The sequence below is a fragment of the Corvus hawaiiensis genome, chromosome 19, assembly GCF_020740725.1.
Source record: "Corvus hawaiiensis isolate bCorHaw1 chromosome 19, bCorHaw1.pri.cur, whole genome shotgun sequence".
In the NCBI taxonomy this organism is placed as follows: Eukaryota; Metazoa; Chordata; class Aves; order Passeriformes; family Corvidae; genus Corvus; species Corvus hawaiiensis.
This window is the reverse complement of record NC_063231.1, coordinates 1,595,230-1,614,292: the sequence shown is the minus strand read 5'-3', so window position 1 is coordinate 1,614,292 and position 19,063 is coordinate 1,595,230. Positions and strand designations below refer to the sequence as shown.

Genomic DNA, 19,063 nt, shown 5'->3' with positions numbered 1-19,063 from the left:
AACTCCTTAAATTATCAGGACAGGGAAAAAATGGGAAGCTCCATGAAGATGTCAGGGATGCAGCCACGAGCCCCCCGTGCCAGCAATGCCACCCAGCTGCCACCGCCAAAACGGGCACCTCCAAATGACCTCCAAAAGGCTTTTCCCATGGAAAAGGGACTCGGGAGCCGCTTGGTGCCGGGACAGAGCACCCTCAGCACCCGTGGGGAGCAGGAAAAGGATGTGCCACACTCGGCACAGCTGGGGAAGGCTCAGCACCCCCTGTGCCAGGGTCACACCTAAGCCGTGGAGAGACACGGCCACATCCAGCAGCAGAGCGAAAATCCAAAAAAAGTCCCCAAAAAATCCCCCAAAAATCCCAAAAAAATCCCCCAAAAATCCCCAAAAAATCCCCCAAAACGTTTGAGCAGAGCGAAGCCCAGAGCGTGGCAGGCTCAGCACCCGCGGGGTGGCTTTGGGGACAGGAGGGGACTCCCAAAACCCACAGCTCCGGGGAAGGAATAAAACACCAAGCACCAAAATCTCGGCTCGGCTCTCAGCCCTGGTTTACCACGGATGGGCTGGGGAAAGGAAATCTTCACAGAGATTGGCACGGGGCAGCCAGGCCCGGCTCTAGGCCTGCCTACGTGAGCCTGGCTTTAGGTCCATCTGGATCCACCTCCAACAAATCCCTGTCTATTGCTCAGCAGAGAAAACTGCGGGCTTTTTACATCAATAATCCCCGTGTAAATAAACTCCCCACCCTGAGCAAACTCCGAGGGATCCCGGCACAGATTTCTCTATTTTTCAAATAAATCATCCTCCCCCCCCACCCCTCCGTGGAGCTGGCAGCTCCGATTTCCAAATCACTGCGGGGCTGGCAGCTGGAAACAACCCAAACAAACAATTTTACACGTTCCAGAAGTCGAAAACCCCTCCTCTCCCTCCCCAAACCCACCGTCCCAAACACCCCCTTTTATTTTATTTTATTTTATTTCATTTTATTTTATTTCATTTATTTTGTTTTATTTTATTTATTTTATTTTATTTCATTTTATTTATTTTATTTTATTTATTTTATTTCATTTCATTTCATTTATTTCATTTCATTTCATTTCATTTTTTATTTTATTTTACTTTATTTCATTTTATTTTTTATTTTATTTTACTTTATTTTATTTTATTTTATTTCTTTTTTTTTTTCTTTTCTTTTTTTTTAATTCATTTGAATTTCGTGTTGAATTTGAGGAGCTGGCTCCGAGGAAATCGGTGACCCAGGGACATCTGCAAGCCATTAGGGCCCAGACTTCAGGTAGCTCCCAGCAACACGTGCTGGCCACATTACACCCTCCAAGGATATTTCCACAACTTTCCTTCTCCAAATAAACAGTCGGGCTCTGCCTGCATTAGGCAGGAGCTGCACAAACAGGTAGAGAGAATGGCAGTTTTATTCCCCTTCCCAATTCTGATGGATTTTCTTGTAAAGCTGGTGCTGGGCTCTGTAATTTGAGCTATTGCTCGGAAAACAGAGCAGGGCTGCTTCGAAATTACGGCCGTTTATCCCTCTGGATGGGACTCGGAATCGGGCACGGAATTCACCCCCACGCTGCTCGCTGGGCAAAAGAAAGGGATAAAAAATAAAGAGATCACAATGAGAAGCCAGCAGGAGTTTAGGGCTGGGTTGGGATCATAATTTTTATAAAAATTGTTAGCAGGTTTTGTGCCTTGTGAAGGCATTTTAATTCCCTTTAACCTCGCTGAGAGAGATTTCACGGTGGCACGAGGTGGTGGCACAGTGACCACTCAGTAGCCTGATTTACAAGGAAAAATGGATAAAAAGAGGTAGGAAATGATGGTGCCACCAGCATTCCCTGCAGGACATTTTTCCTTTTCTCTGTATCTCTCATTTATTTAAAAAAAATCATAAAAGTTGCTGAATTGTGATGGTGATCCTGGGCCACCAGCATTCCCACCAGGACGTTTTTCCTTTTGTCCCTATCACTCATTTATAAGGAAAAATGGATAAAACCAGGTAAATTGTGATGGTGATCCTGTGCCACCAACATTCCCTGCAGGGCATTACTCCTTTTCTCCAGATCCCTAATTTATAAGAAAAAATGGATAAAAACAAGCAGAAAATGATGGTGATCCCTCACCACCAGCATTCCCACCAGGACATTACTCCTTTTATCCACATCACTCATTTATGAGGAAAAACGGATTCAAATGGGTACATGATGATGGTGATCCTGTGTCTCCAGCATTCCCTGCAGGGAATTTCCCCTTTTCTGGAGTGCTCTGATTGTTAGGAAGGAAAATTCCCTCTTTTGTCCTCATTCCTGGAGTTTTCCTTGAGGCTTTGATTGGTTTTCCCGAGTGATTGGAAGCAGATTGATTTATCCCAGCATGGAGAAGCTCTTCCAGCCCTGGCTCTGAGGGGAAGCTGTGCCTGGAAAACCGGGAAAATCCACAGCCAGCAGCACTGGCCAGGAAAAAAGTAACCCCAAAATTTAAAGCTGCACTTTGGGGGCGAAAAAAGAGAATAAATTCATTAAAATTCTCCTTTCTTTCCTCTTAGGAGAAAACCCTTTGGGAAGGGAGGGGAACACTTTGGGGAGGGCATTTCCATCCCGCTCGAAACGAGAGGGATAAATTTTCCATGCAGGCAAAGTCTGTCAAGCTTGGAGCCAAAAGTCCTGGAGCGAATAAATAAATAAATAATGAAATAAATGGATCAATGGATCAATGAATAAAGAAAGAAATGTTAAAGAAATAAAATAAACATTAAATAAATAAACAAATAAATAAATGCTAAATAAATAAATAAATGATCCTCCCCCCTTCCCTAAATCTCCACATTAATCCCTTTAATTTCCAGGGGGAAAAAAAAAAAAATTCCCAAGAGCATTTGTGAAGTCCAAGGCTGTGCCCGGTGGTTTCCAGCTGTGGGAGAACGAGCAGAAAACAGGGAATTGTTTCTGTTTTCCACAGTGGAGGCAGTGCCCGAGCCAGGGAATGCTCCAGCTCCGAGCTCCCGACTCCCAGATGGGAATGGGAAGAAACCCACCCCAGATTTTCCTTCCCCAAAGTGGGGAGCTGCCCATCAGCACCGGGATTTCTGTCAGCAACGGTGCAAATCCCAACTTTTCCTCTCTTTTCCTCGGATTCTCCTCTTTTTAGCACTTCCCAACCTTTTTTTCCAGGAGCAAACATCTTTTCCTTTCCTGCTGCCTCCAATCTCACCCTAACCCTGATTCTCCCCCCAGCTTTGCCTTCCCGGGATGATTTTGGAAGTGGGAAATGAATCCCACTGTTCCAGTATTTAACAGACACCAACGCTGCCACCCAGCTCAGAAATAATCGGGATCATTTCCCCCCAGGGCTGGGATTATTCTCCCGAAATTCCCGAATTCCTTTCACTTCACTCCCCGGAGCGAGTCCCCCACGATGGTGTTTGTAGGCACAAATGAAAAATGAATCTATTTCCACTTGCCCTGGAGCCTTCAGGCTGCTGTTACTTTTTATACTAAAAAAGAAGTGGGACAGTGCCTGTTCTCCAGTTTTTCCAGCCATTCCCAGGATTTGCCAAGCTCAAATCACACCCTGCTGTCCCCAGCTCAAGGTGCAGCAGGGCTGGGTTTTATCACGACAGGCCAGAGAAACAGAACTTCCAAATGAATAAAATCTCCTGGAATTCTGAGCTGGAGTTACAAAACGGATCCAATCCCAAGGAATTCTGAGCTGGACTTACACAATTAAAGGCAATTCTGGAAGGAATTAAATTCCAATTAAAGGCCCCAAGGCCGTTCCCCATCAGCTCCTGCTCCTTATCTCCTTTTTTATCCCACTGCACCGCGACCTTCTGATAAGGCCGGGTCAGAATCCCTGAGAAACTCTGGGATTTGGGAAAATAAATAGATATGGGCCGAAGAGGCACCTGAGCGCAGCTGGGGAGGCCGTGCCAGAGGTGTCCAACACCTCTGGATCAGCAGGAATAGGAAATGGGATCAAGGGGCTCCGCACCAACCTCATGTCCTGGGATCCAGGACGGTCCCACAGCTCTCGGGCAGCTCCCCCCAACACCCAAAGCACAAATTCCATCCCTGCACCGGGAATATCTGGGATAGGAGGGAAATCCGGGGCACTTCACACCTGGAATGGCACAAGGCGGGATCCCTGGAGACCCGAGCAGGGCTGGGAAAAGGGGACGGAGGAAAATCAGGGAGAAACGGAACATTCTGTGCCGAAAGGGAAAAGCAGGGACGGGGCTGAGCCTTCCCTGCTCACACTGCACAGGGAAAAGGCAAAGTCTGGGAATATTTCTGTGGGATGCAGCCCGCTCCTGTATTTAATAAAATGTCGCTGCTGAGGAGGGGGATTTTTGTGATAATTAAGCCGCAATTAATGGAGCTGCAATTAACAAGAGATGAACCAACCCTGCCAAAACCACCCTCGGAAAACAGCAGAGCAAACATTCCCAGGTAATCCAAAGGCACAATCGCACCTGGAATTTCGTCTTTTGGGCCATGGATCAATAATTGATGCAGTTTTGATATCAAAATTAAGAGATCTGCTGCAGGAATGCCTCTGTTTTTAGGGAATTCCACCACACCCCAAACCTTCCCGCTTTTCCCTCGTTGCGCTCCAGGAGCAGGGAAAGCCTTTCCCGGGATGGCAGCAGCTTCTCCTTGGATTTCTCACCCACTGGGGGGGTTGGTGGCAGGGCAGAGGCACCGCTGGCCTGTGTGAGCTCAGAGGGGACCCGGTGACATCACAGCATCCCTGGGGAAGCCTTCCCAACCCCAATTCCAAATCCCGGGGGTCGGAGCAGAGCCTGAACCTCCCCAGGCTCAAAGGGGAGCAGGATCAACCCCTCCTCCCCCCAGAGCCCCCAGAATTCCACAAAACAACTCCTTTCAGCACAACTCATCGGAAGCACAGCAATATTTTAAATTTGGGGAGAAAAACCTCCCCAAAATCCCCCTCGGGCCGCCGTTCCCTCCGCTCCCAAAATTCCCATCTCCTCCACTCCGTGCACAAACGCTTGGAGAGTTTTATTTCCTAAAAAAACAGGGATTTGGTTTAGCACCAAGGCAGGAAAAACCCATCAAACAGGGGCTGTAATCCTCACTAAAAATCTTCCCAGCTCTCTGAGCTCAGCACTGGGGGTAAAACAATGTGAATTCCCGAAAAAAGAAAAGGAAAACTTCCATCCTGACAGGAGAGCAGCAGCAGCAGCAGCAGCTTTTAAAGGCAGCTTCCACCCGGCTGTGATTAATCAGCTTGTCCACCTTGTCTAAATAGTCCATCGAGCAATAATTAAAAATAATAAGCCAGAAATTATCAAATCACACACAATAACTGCAAAGCTCCTTCCCCCTTTCGCTCTTGTTTATTGTTCAAACTTGTCAAGCCCCTCGCCGCGCTCCGAGCAGCCTCTCTGGGAAGGCAGAGCCCCTTGCAGCAGATGGACTTGCAGGATGAAAAATGTCCTAATTATGACCCTTTTCGGCCAATCCATTACCCTCCAAATTGTCCCGGTGTTTGTCCCTGCCAGTCAGCAGCAGAGCCGGGGCACAGGCTGCTGTCACGGCGTTTTGCTCCTCTCCAGGTACATTCGTGCAGATTCAGGCCCCAGCTGAGATCAGAACCATCCCCTGCCCGCGTTTGCTTTGATGTTCTGCAACAAACACATTTATTAGATGAGATTTGGGGAGCGCAATTCCAGCACGCGCCGCCCTGGAGCTGACATTACCCAGGGAAAATCATTCACATTATCTCCTCAAAGTTTACCTTGTCCACCGCAAGTAACCACGCAAAATTCAGTGTCCCTCTCCTGGAATATTGAATATTCAGCGGAGGGAAGAAACACAACTCTGGGAGAAGCGTCCTCGGCGTTTCAGGAATAAAAACCCCCCAATTCTCCTGGAGCAAAGCCCCGCTCTGCTCACAGAGTTCCTGCAGACAAAGGCTCTGCAATAGAGCACAGCCACTTACCTTAAAACTCACCCAAAGCACAACTACTTCCCAAAAGTTTGCAAGCAGGAAAAAAAAAAAAAACAAAAAACCAAAATCATCACCAGAACCTCAAGGAAAGATAAAAACAACCAGGGGCTCCCAGGGAGAGGGTTTCGAGTGCGTTTATTCACAGCTCCTTCCCCGCTGCCTCGTCCTCGTCCTTTTTTTTTTTTTTTTTTTTTTTAATGTATTTTTTTTTTCACGTGCCCTTTCCAATACCTTTAACCCTCCCTCGCTACGGGAACGACGACAATCGCGACAGGGGAGCCCCACCGCGACAGGGCACGGAGGCGGCCGCTGTCCCGAGGATTGTCCGGCCGCACAAAGGCTGCGAATTAAAGCAGCAAATTAAGGCAGCTTCGAGGAAGCCCCAACTTTAACGCTCGAGTTGAAAGGCAAAATTCTCGGCTCCGGGGTTTGGGAAGGGAGCAGCGCTCCAAGGTTTCTGCCCCGAAATGCGCCGAGGGGCGCGGGGTGAAGGGAGGGAGGTGGGAAGGGGAGCAGCTCTTCGGGAGCTGCCTTTGCGCTCAGCAGCTCCCACCAAATCCCCAAATCCTGGAGCCTCAAAAACCGGGATCTGCTTTCTTGCCCACCTGGATCAGGATGGGAGCGACAGCCCTGATCTCGTTCTGACCCGCACGGGAAAGCCGTTTGCGGATCAAAACGTGTGATTCCTACACATCGCTAAAGATTTCTGTAGCGAGAAGTGTCTGCATTACCCACGGATACCCCCGGGAAGCTCCCGGTGCTCCGTTTCGAGGACAACACTTGATCAACTCACAAAACTTTTTGTGAAGAGGGGGAGGGAGGAGGAGGCCGCTCCTTCCCCCGGCACAGCTCCAGGCCGGGGTGCGGGACCCGGGTGCGGTACCGGGATAAGGAACCGGGATGAGGAACCGGGATGCGGCACCGGGATGAGGGTCCCGCATCCCGCGGCAGCGCAGCCCTGTCCGGCCGCGCAGGGGAAGACGCGCCGGGGCCACCGGGCTGGGGAGCAGCGACATAAAGAGAAATAAACGGCGAGGCGCGGATGTCGCAGCGCGGGGTGGGCGGAGGGACGCGCCGGGTCCCCCTCCAAAAACACACCAAAAGAAAGTTTAAAAAGGAGGAAAAAACCAAAGCCAAGCAGCGATTCGGGGGTATCTGGGGCCGGCCACCGAAGCCCCCCGCGGCCGCCCCCGCTCTGTCCCCGCGGTCCCGGGGGGGTTCGGGGGCGCGCCCGGCCCGGCCCGGCCCCGCCCGCCCCCCGCGCGCCGTTCCTGAGCCTCTGGCGCCCCCTCGGGACGGAGCCGCGCAGCGCCCGCGGCCCCCGGCGCGCTCCGCTCCGCGCGTCCCGCCCGCCGCCAGCGCGGCCGCAGCGGCCCCGCCGGGATCACCCACGGGGAATCATCCGCGGGGACCATCCGCGGAGAACCAATCGTCCGCGGGGGATCCGCGGGCTGCCTGGGGCGCAGCGGGACGCGGGCGCCGCCGTCGCCGCTGCTGCCGCCGCCGCCGCCGCCGCCGCCCGTCCCGCCCCGGCCGGGCCGTGCCCCCTGCGCGGCGCTGCGCGGCCCCGCCCCCTGCGCGGCTCAGCCAATGGCGGCTCAGCGGCCCCCGCGGGCCGCGCTGTGATTGGCGGGGCGCGGGCGGGCGCGCGGCCCCGCGCTGGGTATTTGTGCGCGCGGCGCGCAGCGGCCGCAGAGCCGCGCTGGAGACCGGCGGGGCCGCCGCGCCCGACACTGCCCCGGCCGCTCGCCCGCTCGCCTCCTTCTCCTGCTCCTTCTCCCGGCCTCGCCAAAGTTTCTCCCTTTCCTCATCTCGGAGTTTTTTTGGTTTTCTTGCTTTTAATTTTTTTTTTTCTTAGCGTTTTTGTGCTGACGAGGGCAGGGAGAGCTAATAAAAAGTTTTCGCAAACTTCTCGCGGTTCTTCCCCTCCTCTCCGCAGCCGGTGGAGACTTCGTTTCTCCGCGTTTTACTTTTTTAAGCCATCCCCGTCCCTTAGAGCCTGATTTTTTAATTTTTTCTTTTAAATTTTTTTTCGCCCCCTTGTTCCCCCTCGGCCACTTTCTCGCATGAATCTCCTCGACCCTTTCATGAAAATGACAGAAGAACAGGACAAATGTATCTCCGACGCCCCCAGCCCCACCATGTCGGATGACTCCGCCGGGTCCCCCTGCCCCTCTGGATCCGGCTCGGACACGGAGAACACCAGACCCCAAGAGAACACCTTCCCCAAGGGGGACCCGGACCTGAAGAAGGAGAACGACGAGGACAAGTTCCCCGTGTGCATCCGGGAGGCGGTGAGCCAGGTGCTGAAGGGCTACGACTGGACCCTGGTGCCGATGCCGGTGCGGGTGAACGGCTCCAGCAAGAACAAGCCGCACGTCAAGAGACCCATGAACGCCTTCATGGTGTGGGCGCAGGCGGCCCGCAGGAAGCTGGCGGACCAGTACCCGCATCTGCACAACGCCGAGCTCAGCAAGACCCTGGGCAAGCTCTGGAGGTGAGCGCGGGGCCGGGACGCCCGGGGGGAGCGGGGCATGCGGAGCGCGCAGCAGCAGCGCTGCGCGGAGGGAGAGGATGGTGCGAGCCCGGAAAACTCGCTGAAAACTTCTGCGAGTGCAAAACTCGTCTGGCGGAGGAGAAGCCAGGATAGGAGGGGGAAAGCAGGGAAAGTCGTTCCCTGTGGCCGCCTTCTGGTGCTGGAAGTTTCTCTTCCCTGAGCGATGCCCGGGGCGGAGGGACCGTGCGGGGGCTGTCCCGGCCGTTGTTTGTTTGCGCTCCCGGTGCGGAGGAAATGATGGATTTTGGGGATTGCATCAGCTCGGGCCGGGCCGGAGGGAGCGCGGGGCGATGCGGGGAGGGAGAGAGGGAGGGTGGGTGGCGGCGGTGGTGGCGCAGGGCCGGGTGGCCTCTGAGTGCCAGAATAAGGCGGGTAGGGGAGGAAAACAGAAGGCGAGTGAGTCACCTGGCCGCCGCGTCCTCCGTGACTGCACCGGGGGGAGGGGGGATCCTAAATCGGTGGCAGGAGGAGAAACGGGCGAGGAAAGCTGGCCCTGGCAGGCAGGGATGTCCCCAAAGCGCCCGGGGACAGCGAGGTGTGCCCACAGGGTGGGGAGAGCGAGGGCTGGACCCCGCTGCCACTCCTGCAACTCTGGTCTGGCCACCGAGGGAATCTGCGGGACAATGGGGTGACAACCAGCGAGTGTCCCGGACAGGGGCTTCAGCGCTGTGGGGGGCTTTGCATCGCCCTTGGGGAGGACCCAGGGGAGAGACTGGCACTGATGTCACTGCTCGGTGCCCCCCGTGAGCTACGAGTGACCCCTCGTGCCCCGTGTCCCCCCAGGCTGCTGAACGAGAGCGAGAAGCGTCCCTTCGTGGAGGAGGCCGAGCGGCTGCGGGTGCAGCACAAGAAGGACCACCCCGACTACAAGTACCAGCCCCGGCGGAGGAAGTCGGTGAAGAACGGGCAGGCGGAGCAGGAGGAGGGCTCGGAGCAGACCCACATCTCCCCCAACGCCATCTTCAAGGCGCTGCAGGCAGACTCGCCCCAGTCCTCCTCCAGCATCAGCGAGGTGCACTCGCCCGGGGAGCACTCGGGTAGGTACCCACACACCCACGGGGGGCACGGGGACACGGCACAGCTGCCCAAAGCTGCAGCCCAAACCGAGCTGAAGTTGGGCTTGGGTGGAGGGGAGGGGGGGAAGGAAAGACCCAGGAGTGGAGTGAGAAGGGGAGAGCTGCCCATGAGCTGTGCCCGTAGCCCGGGCACACAAATCCTCACCCCAGTGTGCCACTGCAGCCACTTGCCCCTGTTTGCCTGTGAGAAACACGAACCCATTCTTCTTAAAAACCAAAAAACCTCCCCAAACGACTCGTGTCCAAGGGCGCTGTAGGGTGGTGTTGATGGGGCTCGGGTCTCCGTCCCTCACACCTGAGAAAAGCCCGGAGGTGTGACCCGCTGATGGCGTTGTCCCAGTGACACCCCCTCACACCTTCACCCCTCTCTTTCCTCCCCCAGGGCAGTCCCAGGGCCCCCCCACACCCCCCACCACCCCCAAGACGGACCCGCAGCCAGGCAAGCAGGACCTGAAGCGGGAGGGCCGTGCGCTGGGCGAGAGCGGCCGGCAGCCGCCCCACATCGACTTCCGCGACGTGGACATCGGCGAGCTGAGCAGCGACGTCATCTCCAACATCGAGACCTTCGACGTCAACGAGTTCGACCAGTACCTGCCACCCAACGGGCACCCCGGCCAGCCCGGCCAGGTCACCTACACGGGCAGCTACGGCATCAGCGGCGCCGCGGGGACGCCGGCGGGCGCCGGCCACGTGTGGATGTCCAAGCAGCCGCCGCCGGCGCAGCCCCAGCCGCAGCTGCCGGCGCTGAGCGCGGAGCAGGGCCCGCAGCAGCCGCAGCAGCCGCAGCAGCAGAGGACGCACATCAAGACGGAGCAGCTGAGCCCCAGCCACTACAGCGAGCAGCAGCAGCACTCCCCGCAGCAGCTGAGCTACAGCTCCTTCAACCTGCAGCACTACAGCTCGTCCTACCCCAGCATCAGCCGCGCCCAGTACGAGTACGGCGAGCACCAGGGCTCGGGCTCCTACTACAGCCACGCCGCCGGCCAGGGCAGCGGCCTCTACTCCACCTTCAGCTACATGAACCCCTCGCAGCGCCCCATGTACACCCCGATCGCAGACACGTCGGGGGTGCCCTCCATCCCCCAGACCCACAGCCCGCAGCACTGGGAGCAGCCCGTCTACACGCAGCTCACCCGGCCCTAAAGCCGGCGGCCAGAAGAGAAAAAGACGAGAAAAAGAATCAAAAAGTAAAAAGCAGAAAAGCAGCAAGAATGAGTTGCCTCAGACTGGTTCAGTGTTTGAAATTGAAATGATAATTTAAAAAGCCGCTCACGTGGAAGCTGGCGGGGAGGAGAGAGCGCCTCGAGCCTTCTGCACTACAGCATCCTCCAGGACCCGCTCCCAGCCCCAAAACTGGGGACAGACTTGCCAAGGACTGGACTTGAACTCTGCTTCTTTCAGCGTGGAGAGGAGATTTCCACCCAACCTGCCCAGCTGGCTCCTTCTCTGGACTTTTGTAATGATTTTTTTTTTTTTTTTTAGCAGTAATTAAAAGAAAGACAAAAAAAAACCAAACGAAAAAAGAAGAAAAAAAAAATGGGGGGTAAAAGAGAAAACTCGGAGTCCTCTGTGAGGAATATTCTCTATTTTAAATATTTTTAGTATGTACTGTGTATGATTCGTTACCAATTTGAGGGGATTTATACCTAATTTTTAGAGATTTTTTTTTTCAAATGCTCTTATTTTTCCAACAGCTAAAAAAAAAAATGACACTTAGTGGAGCAGCCCTAGGTTTTCTTGCAGAGGTATTTTTGTATAGAGAAGTGTCTTTTTTTGCTCTAAAAATGAAACTAAACCAGCGTGCCCTGCCCTGGGAACCCAGATCTGGCACCAGGGCAGGGACCAGCATGGGAGAGGCTTTATTTTTCTAACTCGTAGCAAAACCAGCCAGGAGGAGAACTTCACTTTATTTTTTAATAACCTTGAGCCTTAAAAGAAAAACAAAAAGAGGGAAAAAAAAAAAAAAAAAGAACAGCTCCATAAAGCAGCCCCAAAGTGCTGCTGAGAAGCCTTAAAGCAGCCCCGTGATAATCATTGGCCCTGGGCTGGGGGGCTGAGCCCGACCCCTCCGGGCACCCCCCGCCCGCCCCAGGGTGCCAAACCCAGCCAGGGGCTCCTCTCTGCCTTGGGGGACATCACAAATCCTTTAAATTATTTATTTGGGGGAGAAGAGCAGCTTTTAATCACAGTTTTCCTTGGGTTTTGTTGTTTGAATCTCCCTTCTAAGTCCTTTCAGAAGCGTTGCATTAGTGGGAGCATGATTTGGAAGGTGACCGTGCCTGTTAAATTATGGTCTGAAACTGTAACCAGTCCTTTATTTATCTCTTCAATTCCTTTTGGTTGTTATTATTATTATTATTATTATTCTTTTTTTTTTTTTTTTTTTTGGAATCTGTGTCCTGGGTTTGTACGAACTTTGTGCTCTTCCTTTTTTTTGGTTTTTTTTTTTTGTTTTTTTGGGGGTTTTTTTTGGTTTTTTTTTTTTTTTTTTTTGTTTTGTTTTGTTTTGTTGTTGTTGTTTTTTTTGTTTTTCTTTGGCCTTCGAGGAGAAACTGGAAGAGAAAAAAAAGGAAAAAAGAAAAATGAGATTTGTACAAACTAAAGATTGCAAATGTAGCGGATCACTGAATCATTTGCCTTGTTTCCTGCCTCAGCTCTCTGGGACACACGAGCTCGTGCAAGGACGAGCCCCACACCCCAGCCCTGCTGCAGGGGTGGCACCGTTTTAGCCTTCAACCCCCCCAAAAACTGCCTGGGAGAGGTGGGGGGGACACTGATTTTGGTGAAGCTGTGGCTGAACAGTTAAGGATTGCTTTTTAAAAAAGACAGCAGACTTTTTTTATTTAAAAAAAATGATATATTTGTTAACTTTTTTTTTTTTTTTTAGGGATTCAGTAGGAGTTAAAAAAAAATCTTAAAGCACTCTTATAATATGGCATCTTTCTATTTTCTGTATAAAAGCAGATCTTTTTAAAGTATTTCTGTAACTTAAAAGACCTGTCCTTTAAATCATATTTTGTCTTTAGGTAAGTTTGGTTTGGTTTTGGTTGCAAGATCCTTCTCTTCGTGAAACTTACCTTTTTTTGTTTTGTTTTGTTTTTTTGTATATTATTGTTTGCAATAAATATACATTGTATTAAAAGTTCCACCTGCCCCAGGTGTGGGATTTATTAGCAGGGTTTATTTATGATCAGGGCTTGTTATCAGGGTTTATTATCAGGGTTTGTTATCAGCCTCCAGGGAACACGCAATGCTGAAGCCCCAGGATGGGTTTGGGTTTGTGGGTCAGGGTTGGGGTGTCCCAGAAAAAGCAGAGCCAGGGAATAAATGGGATTGGAGATAGACAAATCCAGCCTGGACAGGTCAGGGTGCGACCCCAAAGGGGACACCTGAGCTCCGGCTGTCCCCAAATCCTGCTGGCTCTGCTCTCCCTGCGGTGTCTGCCCCAGTTGGGGGATGCTGAGCATGAGGTGAGGAGAAAGGAGCCACCCCAAGGCTTGGGGCTGAAATCCCCCCCCAAATCTCTCAACAGCCAAGCAGGACCTGTGTCACCCTCGGGGCCCAATGTCCCCTGTCCCCCTCAGGGGCACAGCACGGCTCCCCAGGAAGGAACGACCCCCTGCCTCAGCCCAGCATTGATTTTTCCAATCAACCCCATCCCACACTAATCCCTGCTCCAGCCCTGCCCTCTCTGCCCCTCTGGAGCGGCTCAGGCCGGGCTTTGTCTCCTCCCCCACCGCTGCTGTCACTGCGGAGCTCGCTGGGGACACAAACCTGTGCAGGTCCCTCCACGGGGCCGCAGATTCCACCTGGAAAAACTTCTGTGAAAGTGTCCCACAGCTTGTCCCCAATTCCCCCTGGAGCCGCAGCTGGCACGGGGCTGCTGTGGGGCAGCCGGAGCAAGCAGAGCCAGGGAATAAATGGGATGGGAGATGGACAAATCCAGAGTGCGACCCCAAAGGGGCCACCTGAGCTCCGGCTGTCCCCAAGTCCCGCTGGCTCTGCTTTCCCTGCGGTGTCTGCTCCGACCTGCCTGATTCAGGGCCCAGTTCCAGGCGCCAGGGGGAGATTTTATCCCCCCTGGAATCTTTTCCTGGCTGGAAAGCCCCCTCTGATCCCATCCGGAGCCGGGGACAGCGCCCTGCAGCCCCAGAGCACCCAGAGCTCCCGGCCACGCCGCAAACCCTCCACACCTCTGCAAAGTATTTTACACTTCAGCCAAGTACCTGCAGGGATTCATTAACTTCGAGCACTAATTGGGGTCAGTGTCACTCTGCTGGGCCACGTGGGAACACTTTGATCCCAGACATTTCTCCTCAGCGCTCTCCCCTGCCCCACTCGGACTTTGCCCGCTGCAAGTTTTGGCCCGGCTGCTTTTTGGGATAAAAGAACAAACGCGGCTCCCGGTTTTATGGGGAGGAAGGAGCTCCAGGGAGAGCTCGGTGGGGCCACGGCGCTGCCGAGAGCGGCCACAAACAATTCCATGAAGCAGAAAATGTCTTCGCAGCGCTCGTGTGGGTGGGATGGGCTGGAAAACGGCCCAAAATTAGGACACTGCCTGACCCTGCAGGGGTCTGGGCCAGGAGGGACCTTTCCCATCCCACCCCAGCAGCGCTGGGTGCAGCGGGAGCGGGGCAGACCCGGCCGGGGCTCCTGCAGGATCCCACTCGGGCAGAGCTGACGCAGCCGCGATCAGGGACATTTCTGTCCCGTCCCAGCCGTGCTCAGCTCCTTCTGTCCCCCTTTCCAGAGCCGGCTCCACCTTCCCAGCGGAAGCATCCCGGGGATCTGCTCCTCGCAGGAACCCCAAAAGCAAAGCTCGTGCCCCAGCCTGGCCCTGCCGTTCCGGCTCTGTTTGCTCTGGGTGTGGGCTCGGAAGCTCTTGGGCTCCGCTCGGCAAAGCCAAGCTGGACACGGGGCAGCTCCGGCCTCCTGCCCAGCCCCGGCCGGGAGGGGAAAACGCTGGAAAAGCGCGCAGCTTCGGGCAGCCTGTGCTAGAAAGCAGAGCAGGAGGGGCGGGGAGGGAAAGGGTGAGCGGAGGGAACTCTGACAATGCTGCAGGGCAGGTTTGAGCGCAGCAGATCAGGGCGGGTGCGGGGACAGAAGTGCTGCCAGGCTGTGGGGAGGGGGGCACCGGCAGAGCCCCCCGTTCCTGCAGAAAGCCGGGATGGGGGTGGGCAGAGCGAGGCTGAGCCCTGGCTCCTCGCCCTTGCGCAGTGCCGGGAGGAGCTGGGGTTTTTTTATCAGTTCTGCGGAACACGAGCACCGATAAAAACAAGTTAAAAAGGGAGAAAGTTTCCGCGCAGCCCCGCGGAGCTGCCCCGCTCCCTGGGACAGCCCGGTTTTCCGGGCTCGGTGTCAGCTGCTCCCTTCGGGAGCTGCGATTTGCATTTCCTCGGCCAGCTGTTGGTGCTGACACCGCGCTGGAGCCGGGGCTGTCTCCCGGAGAGGAGGAGACCGCAGCAGCTGTGCCGGGATCCCGCGATGGGCTCCGGCTGCAGCGCTAGGGAAGGACCGGGAATGCGGCACCGCGGAGCCGAGGAGGAGCTGGGCTCTCTCTCTGCCCTCCCCAGGGCCGTTCCAGCAGGCAGGTGGGGTTTTCTAAGGAAAAGCGAAAGCAGCGGTGTTTCCCCGCAGTTGGGGTTTGTTTCCCTCGGGACCACGCTGAGCCCCCGGCAGGGAATTGCAGCCACCCGGGAGAGGAAAGGGGGACGAACACAAACGGCCTTTCTTCTGCAAAATTTGGTTAAAATGCTTGGATTTGATGCTGCAAAGATGGGAAAGGTGAGGAGAGAGGAGAACTTAGAGACACAGGGAGCAAAGGGGTCCAAGGAATGAGAGAGGGTACAAAATAAACCCTGAAGCAGCTCTAGCACAACGTCCTGCCTTTGTCCGGCTGGGAATGAGGATGCAGATGGGATTGGGAGAGCTCATGCTCAGGAAGTGGCTGCTAGGGATGCTCTGGGCAGGGCTGCAGGGCACAGGGACATTTGCTGTCCCCCCTGCCACCCCCAGCTGCCACCCAGCACACCCCGATCACGACACCAACAACGGGAGGGAGGGGAAGAAAAGGCTCCTCCAGATCCCTCCTGCTCTGCCCACAAGGCAAAGCCTCCTCCAGTGCAGAATGAACCCCTCTGGAGCAGGGATGGGTCATCCCCACCGGCTGTTCCCACACCAAGCCCCAAGCCATCCCAGAGATCCCAAAATTCCCAATACCCCAATTTCAGGGGAAAACCCCCTGGGGATCTGCCCCCTGCAGAGTCCAGATCCATCACCCAATTTCCCAAACTCGAGCCATCCCCACACCAGAGTTTCTCCCATATGGAAAGGATTTAACCCTCAGTTCCTCAGACGAAGTCCCCCAGCCCCGCACAGGTAGGGCAGAGTTTCTGTCCCCTCCCAGATGTGTCAGAGGGGAAAAAAAGCAGCTTTCCATCTGATTTTCCTGCTGCCAGCGTGGGGATTAATTACACACCTCGTCTGGGCAGAGCCCAGCTATCACCACGCAGAGTCTCGCTCCATAAATTTTCAGCTGCTAATAATAAGGCTGGACAGGAGTTTTAAAGCTTCAGTAGACAGTTTACAATTAACCTACTCCTGTCAGCTGGAAAATCACCTTCAAATGGGATTCCAGTTCACGTCTGACTCGCTTGGAGTGAGAGTTTCACTTTCTGAGAGTGAGAAACTGCTCGGGAAAGGCAGGGAAGGCACTGAGCAGAGCCAGGGGAAGGCCCCAGGGGCAGATTCAGCTCCGAGCTGACCTGAATTTCTCCCAACGTCGGTGCAGATTTCACCAGGGGACTGCCAGCCCAGCCCTTGGAAGCTGGGAATCAGCTCCATGAGTTCAGGAGCTTTTCAGGCTCATCCCAAGCAAGTTTTTATCAAAGACACAAAACCCACCTTGGATTTAACAGCTGAGGGAGAGGAAACCGTGGATTTTGAAGCCCCAAACTACCAGAGATGCCCAAGGAATGACAAGCACAGAGCACAGATCACACCCACCTCACCAGCCCTGTTGCTTCCTAATTCTACCTGGGTTTTTTTCCAAGCTGAGAGGTGAAGTCCATCAGTTGGAGCCACCATCCCAGAGGTCACCTCCGAGCAGAGCCAGGGTGACCATCTCTGGGATGCCCAACACCCTCTGCTCCCTCTTGTAGCAGCTCACTCACAACTTTTAAAGATAAGAGCCATCCTAAAATGACATTATGGACTTTTACTGCCAGAGTAGGGAGGCTCTGGAAAAGAATTCCCAGAGAAACTGGGGCTGCCCCATCCCTGGAAGTAACTGGGATTGGGGAAGGTGTCCCTGCACATGGCAGGGGTGGGAATGGATGGGATTTAAGGTCCCTTCCCACCCAAACCATTGCATGATTCTATTCAGGGAAGCTTTGGGATCCAAACCAGCCCTCGTGGAGCCTCCAACCTCACAGGTTTATCCCTTTGGAGCTTCCCAAAGTCCCCCTTGAAACACCTTTGAAAAGCCCCAAAAACGAATGACATCAGCGAGGAGGGCAGGGGGGGAGCGGGGAGCCGCCCAGTCATTTTCCGTGATTAAAAGGCAAATTTTATTCCTGGAGAAACTTGGAAGCAAATGTGGCGTTGCCATGGTTTCCCAGGCACTGGCTGGAAATGACAATATTAGCAGGGTGACCTGGTAATTAGAAACTGTGCCCCCAGGTCAGGCTGCGGAGAAAATAAAGAGAGATTAGGGCGTGCTAAAGACGCAGCATAATGCTGCGGGCTCCTGCGCTCCCCACCTTTTATAAGCGGCCCATTTAAATGCAGATTATGACTTTCCACCTGGGGCTGCTAATCTGTCTCACAGCCAGATCAAACAATGAGCCAGCGCTCCGCACTGTGGGGCCGGGGTGCGCTGGGGCTCGGGCTGTCACCGGGACCCTCACGCTGCCCTGTCCCCCCTTTTCCCAGGGGAGAACGCAGCGGTTGGAGTTCGCAGATGATTGATTGTGCGCGCTGCATGTTTATGTCCTCCTCTCCCACCCCTGAATTCCAAGGATTTGGAGCAAAACAGGTTCAGATTTTCATCCTGCTCTCCCACCCCAAAACTTCCACGATTTGGAGGGAAACAGGATCAGATTTTCGCCCTCCTCTTCCACCCCAAACTCCAAGAATTTGGAGCAAAACAGGCTCCGATTTTCATCTCCCTCTCCCTTCTCTTCATTGATTTGAAGCAACCCAGGCTCAGATTTTCATCCTCATCTCCTTCCTCCAAACTCCAATGATTTGGAGCAAACCAAGCTCACATTTTCATCCTCATCTCCTTCCTCCAAACTCCAGTGATTTGGAGCAAACCAAGCTCACATTTTCATCCTCATCTTCCTCCAAACTCCAGTGATTTGGAGCCACCTCCCTGGGCAGTTCAGTGCCTGACCACCCTTTCCACATAGAAATTCCTCCTGATGTCCAACCTGGACCTCATCTGGTGGAGCTTGAGACCATTCCCTTTCGTCCTCACATTCCCTGGGAGCACATCCCGATCCCCTCGGCTGCCCCCTCCTGCCACGGACTTGTGCAGAGCCAGAAAATCCCCCGAGCCTCCTTTTTTCCAGGTTGAGCCCCCCCAGAAATGCCCAAGGAATCCTTCCCTGGCAGCCCAAGCCTGGCCCATCCCTGCCACTCTCAGCAGGACGTTGTTAACCCATGGAAAAAACTCTGGAAAAGCAGCCAAGGTGTTTCCAGCTGTGTTTTCCCCGGTGGCAGCTGCTGCTGGTGGCTGGGTGGGGATTGTCCTCACCCAGAAAGGAACAGCGCCGAATGAATCAGCAGGGCGTTAAAACCCATCCCGTTTGCAGGGGTAATTCCAGTGACCCTAAAGCCAGCACCGCGGAGAGGGAAAGGTTTGAGCTCCCCAGAGCTGCACCTGGCCCTTGGCTGCTCTTCACTTTCATTAAGAGCATTTCAGGAGCGCTAATCACAGCCCTGGCCCAGCCCCGGCCCTGGCAGGTATTTCCCACAGCCCCAGCAGGTGTCAGGTGCATCAGGAACCTTCCCTGGCTCCTCGGAGAGCGCCTGGAATTTTATCTGCTTTCCCAAAGGTGCCAAAGCCAAGGGCTGGAGGCCCAGCCTGTGACAGACCCCGGTAAAATGTGGGGTTTGGGTCCCACTCTCCCCTCCTGGGATGGATTCTGATGTCTTTTATGATCCTGCAAATCGGAGCTCAGCCAGCTCCATCCAACCAGTGTCAACATTGCCCGTGCCAGAGCCACCTCAGCCTTTCAAAGTAGGAGAGAAATAGGGAAAATGATTCCCAGGAGACCTGGGAGGACACGGTGGAGGACGCTGCCTTCCCCTCCTTCATCCCAGTCTTTGCAAAATGGCAACCACAGGAAGGGAAAGCCGCCGGAGAATCCTGGAGAAGAATCCAGAAACCCTTGGGAAGAGCAGCCTCTGGATGCAGCGGGCAAAACCCTTCATTTCCTGC

General features: G+C 54.3%; 1 protein-coding gene and 1 long non-coding RNA gene across 2 annotated transcripts; one reads left to right on the top strand and one right to left on the bottom strand.

Annotated features, from left to right (window-relative positions):
- Positions 1-5,349: 5,349 nt before the first annotated feature.
- Positions 5,350-7,226, bottom strand: LOC125335885. Its single transcript, XR_007207578.1, has 2 exons — positions 5,773-7,226; positions 5,350-5,659 (listed from the first exon to the last, which is right to left on the bottom strand). It is a non-coding gene; the product is annotated as an uncharacterized LOC125335885 (long non-coding RNA).
- A 466-nt stretch (positions 7,227-7,692) lies between these two features.
- On the top strand, positions 7,693-12,764 carry SOX9 (SRY-box transcription factor 9). The gene is made up of 3 exons (XM_048323876.1): positions 7,693-8,482; positions 9,326-9,579; positions 10,001-12,764. Exons 1-3 carry the CDS (start codon positions 8,052-8,054, stop codon positions 10,759-10,761), a joined length of 1,446 nt encoding a protein of 481 aa, XP_048179833.1. The 5' UTR covers positions 7,693-8,051; the 3' UTR covers positions 10,762-12,764.
- The last annotated feature ends 6,299 nt before the right edge of the window (positions 12,765-19,063 follow it).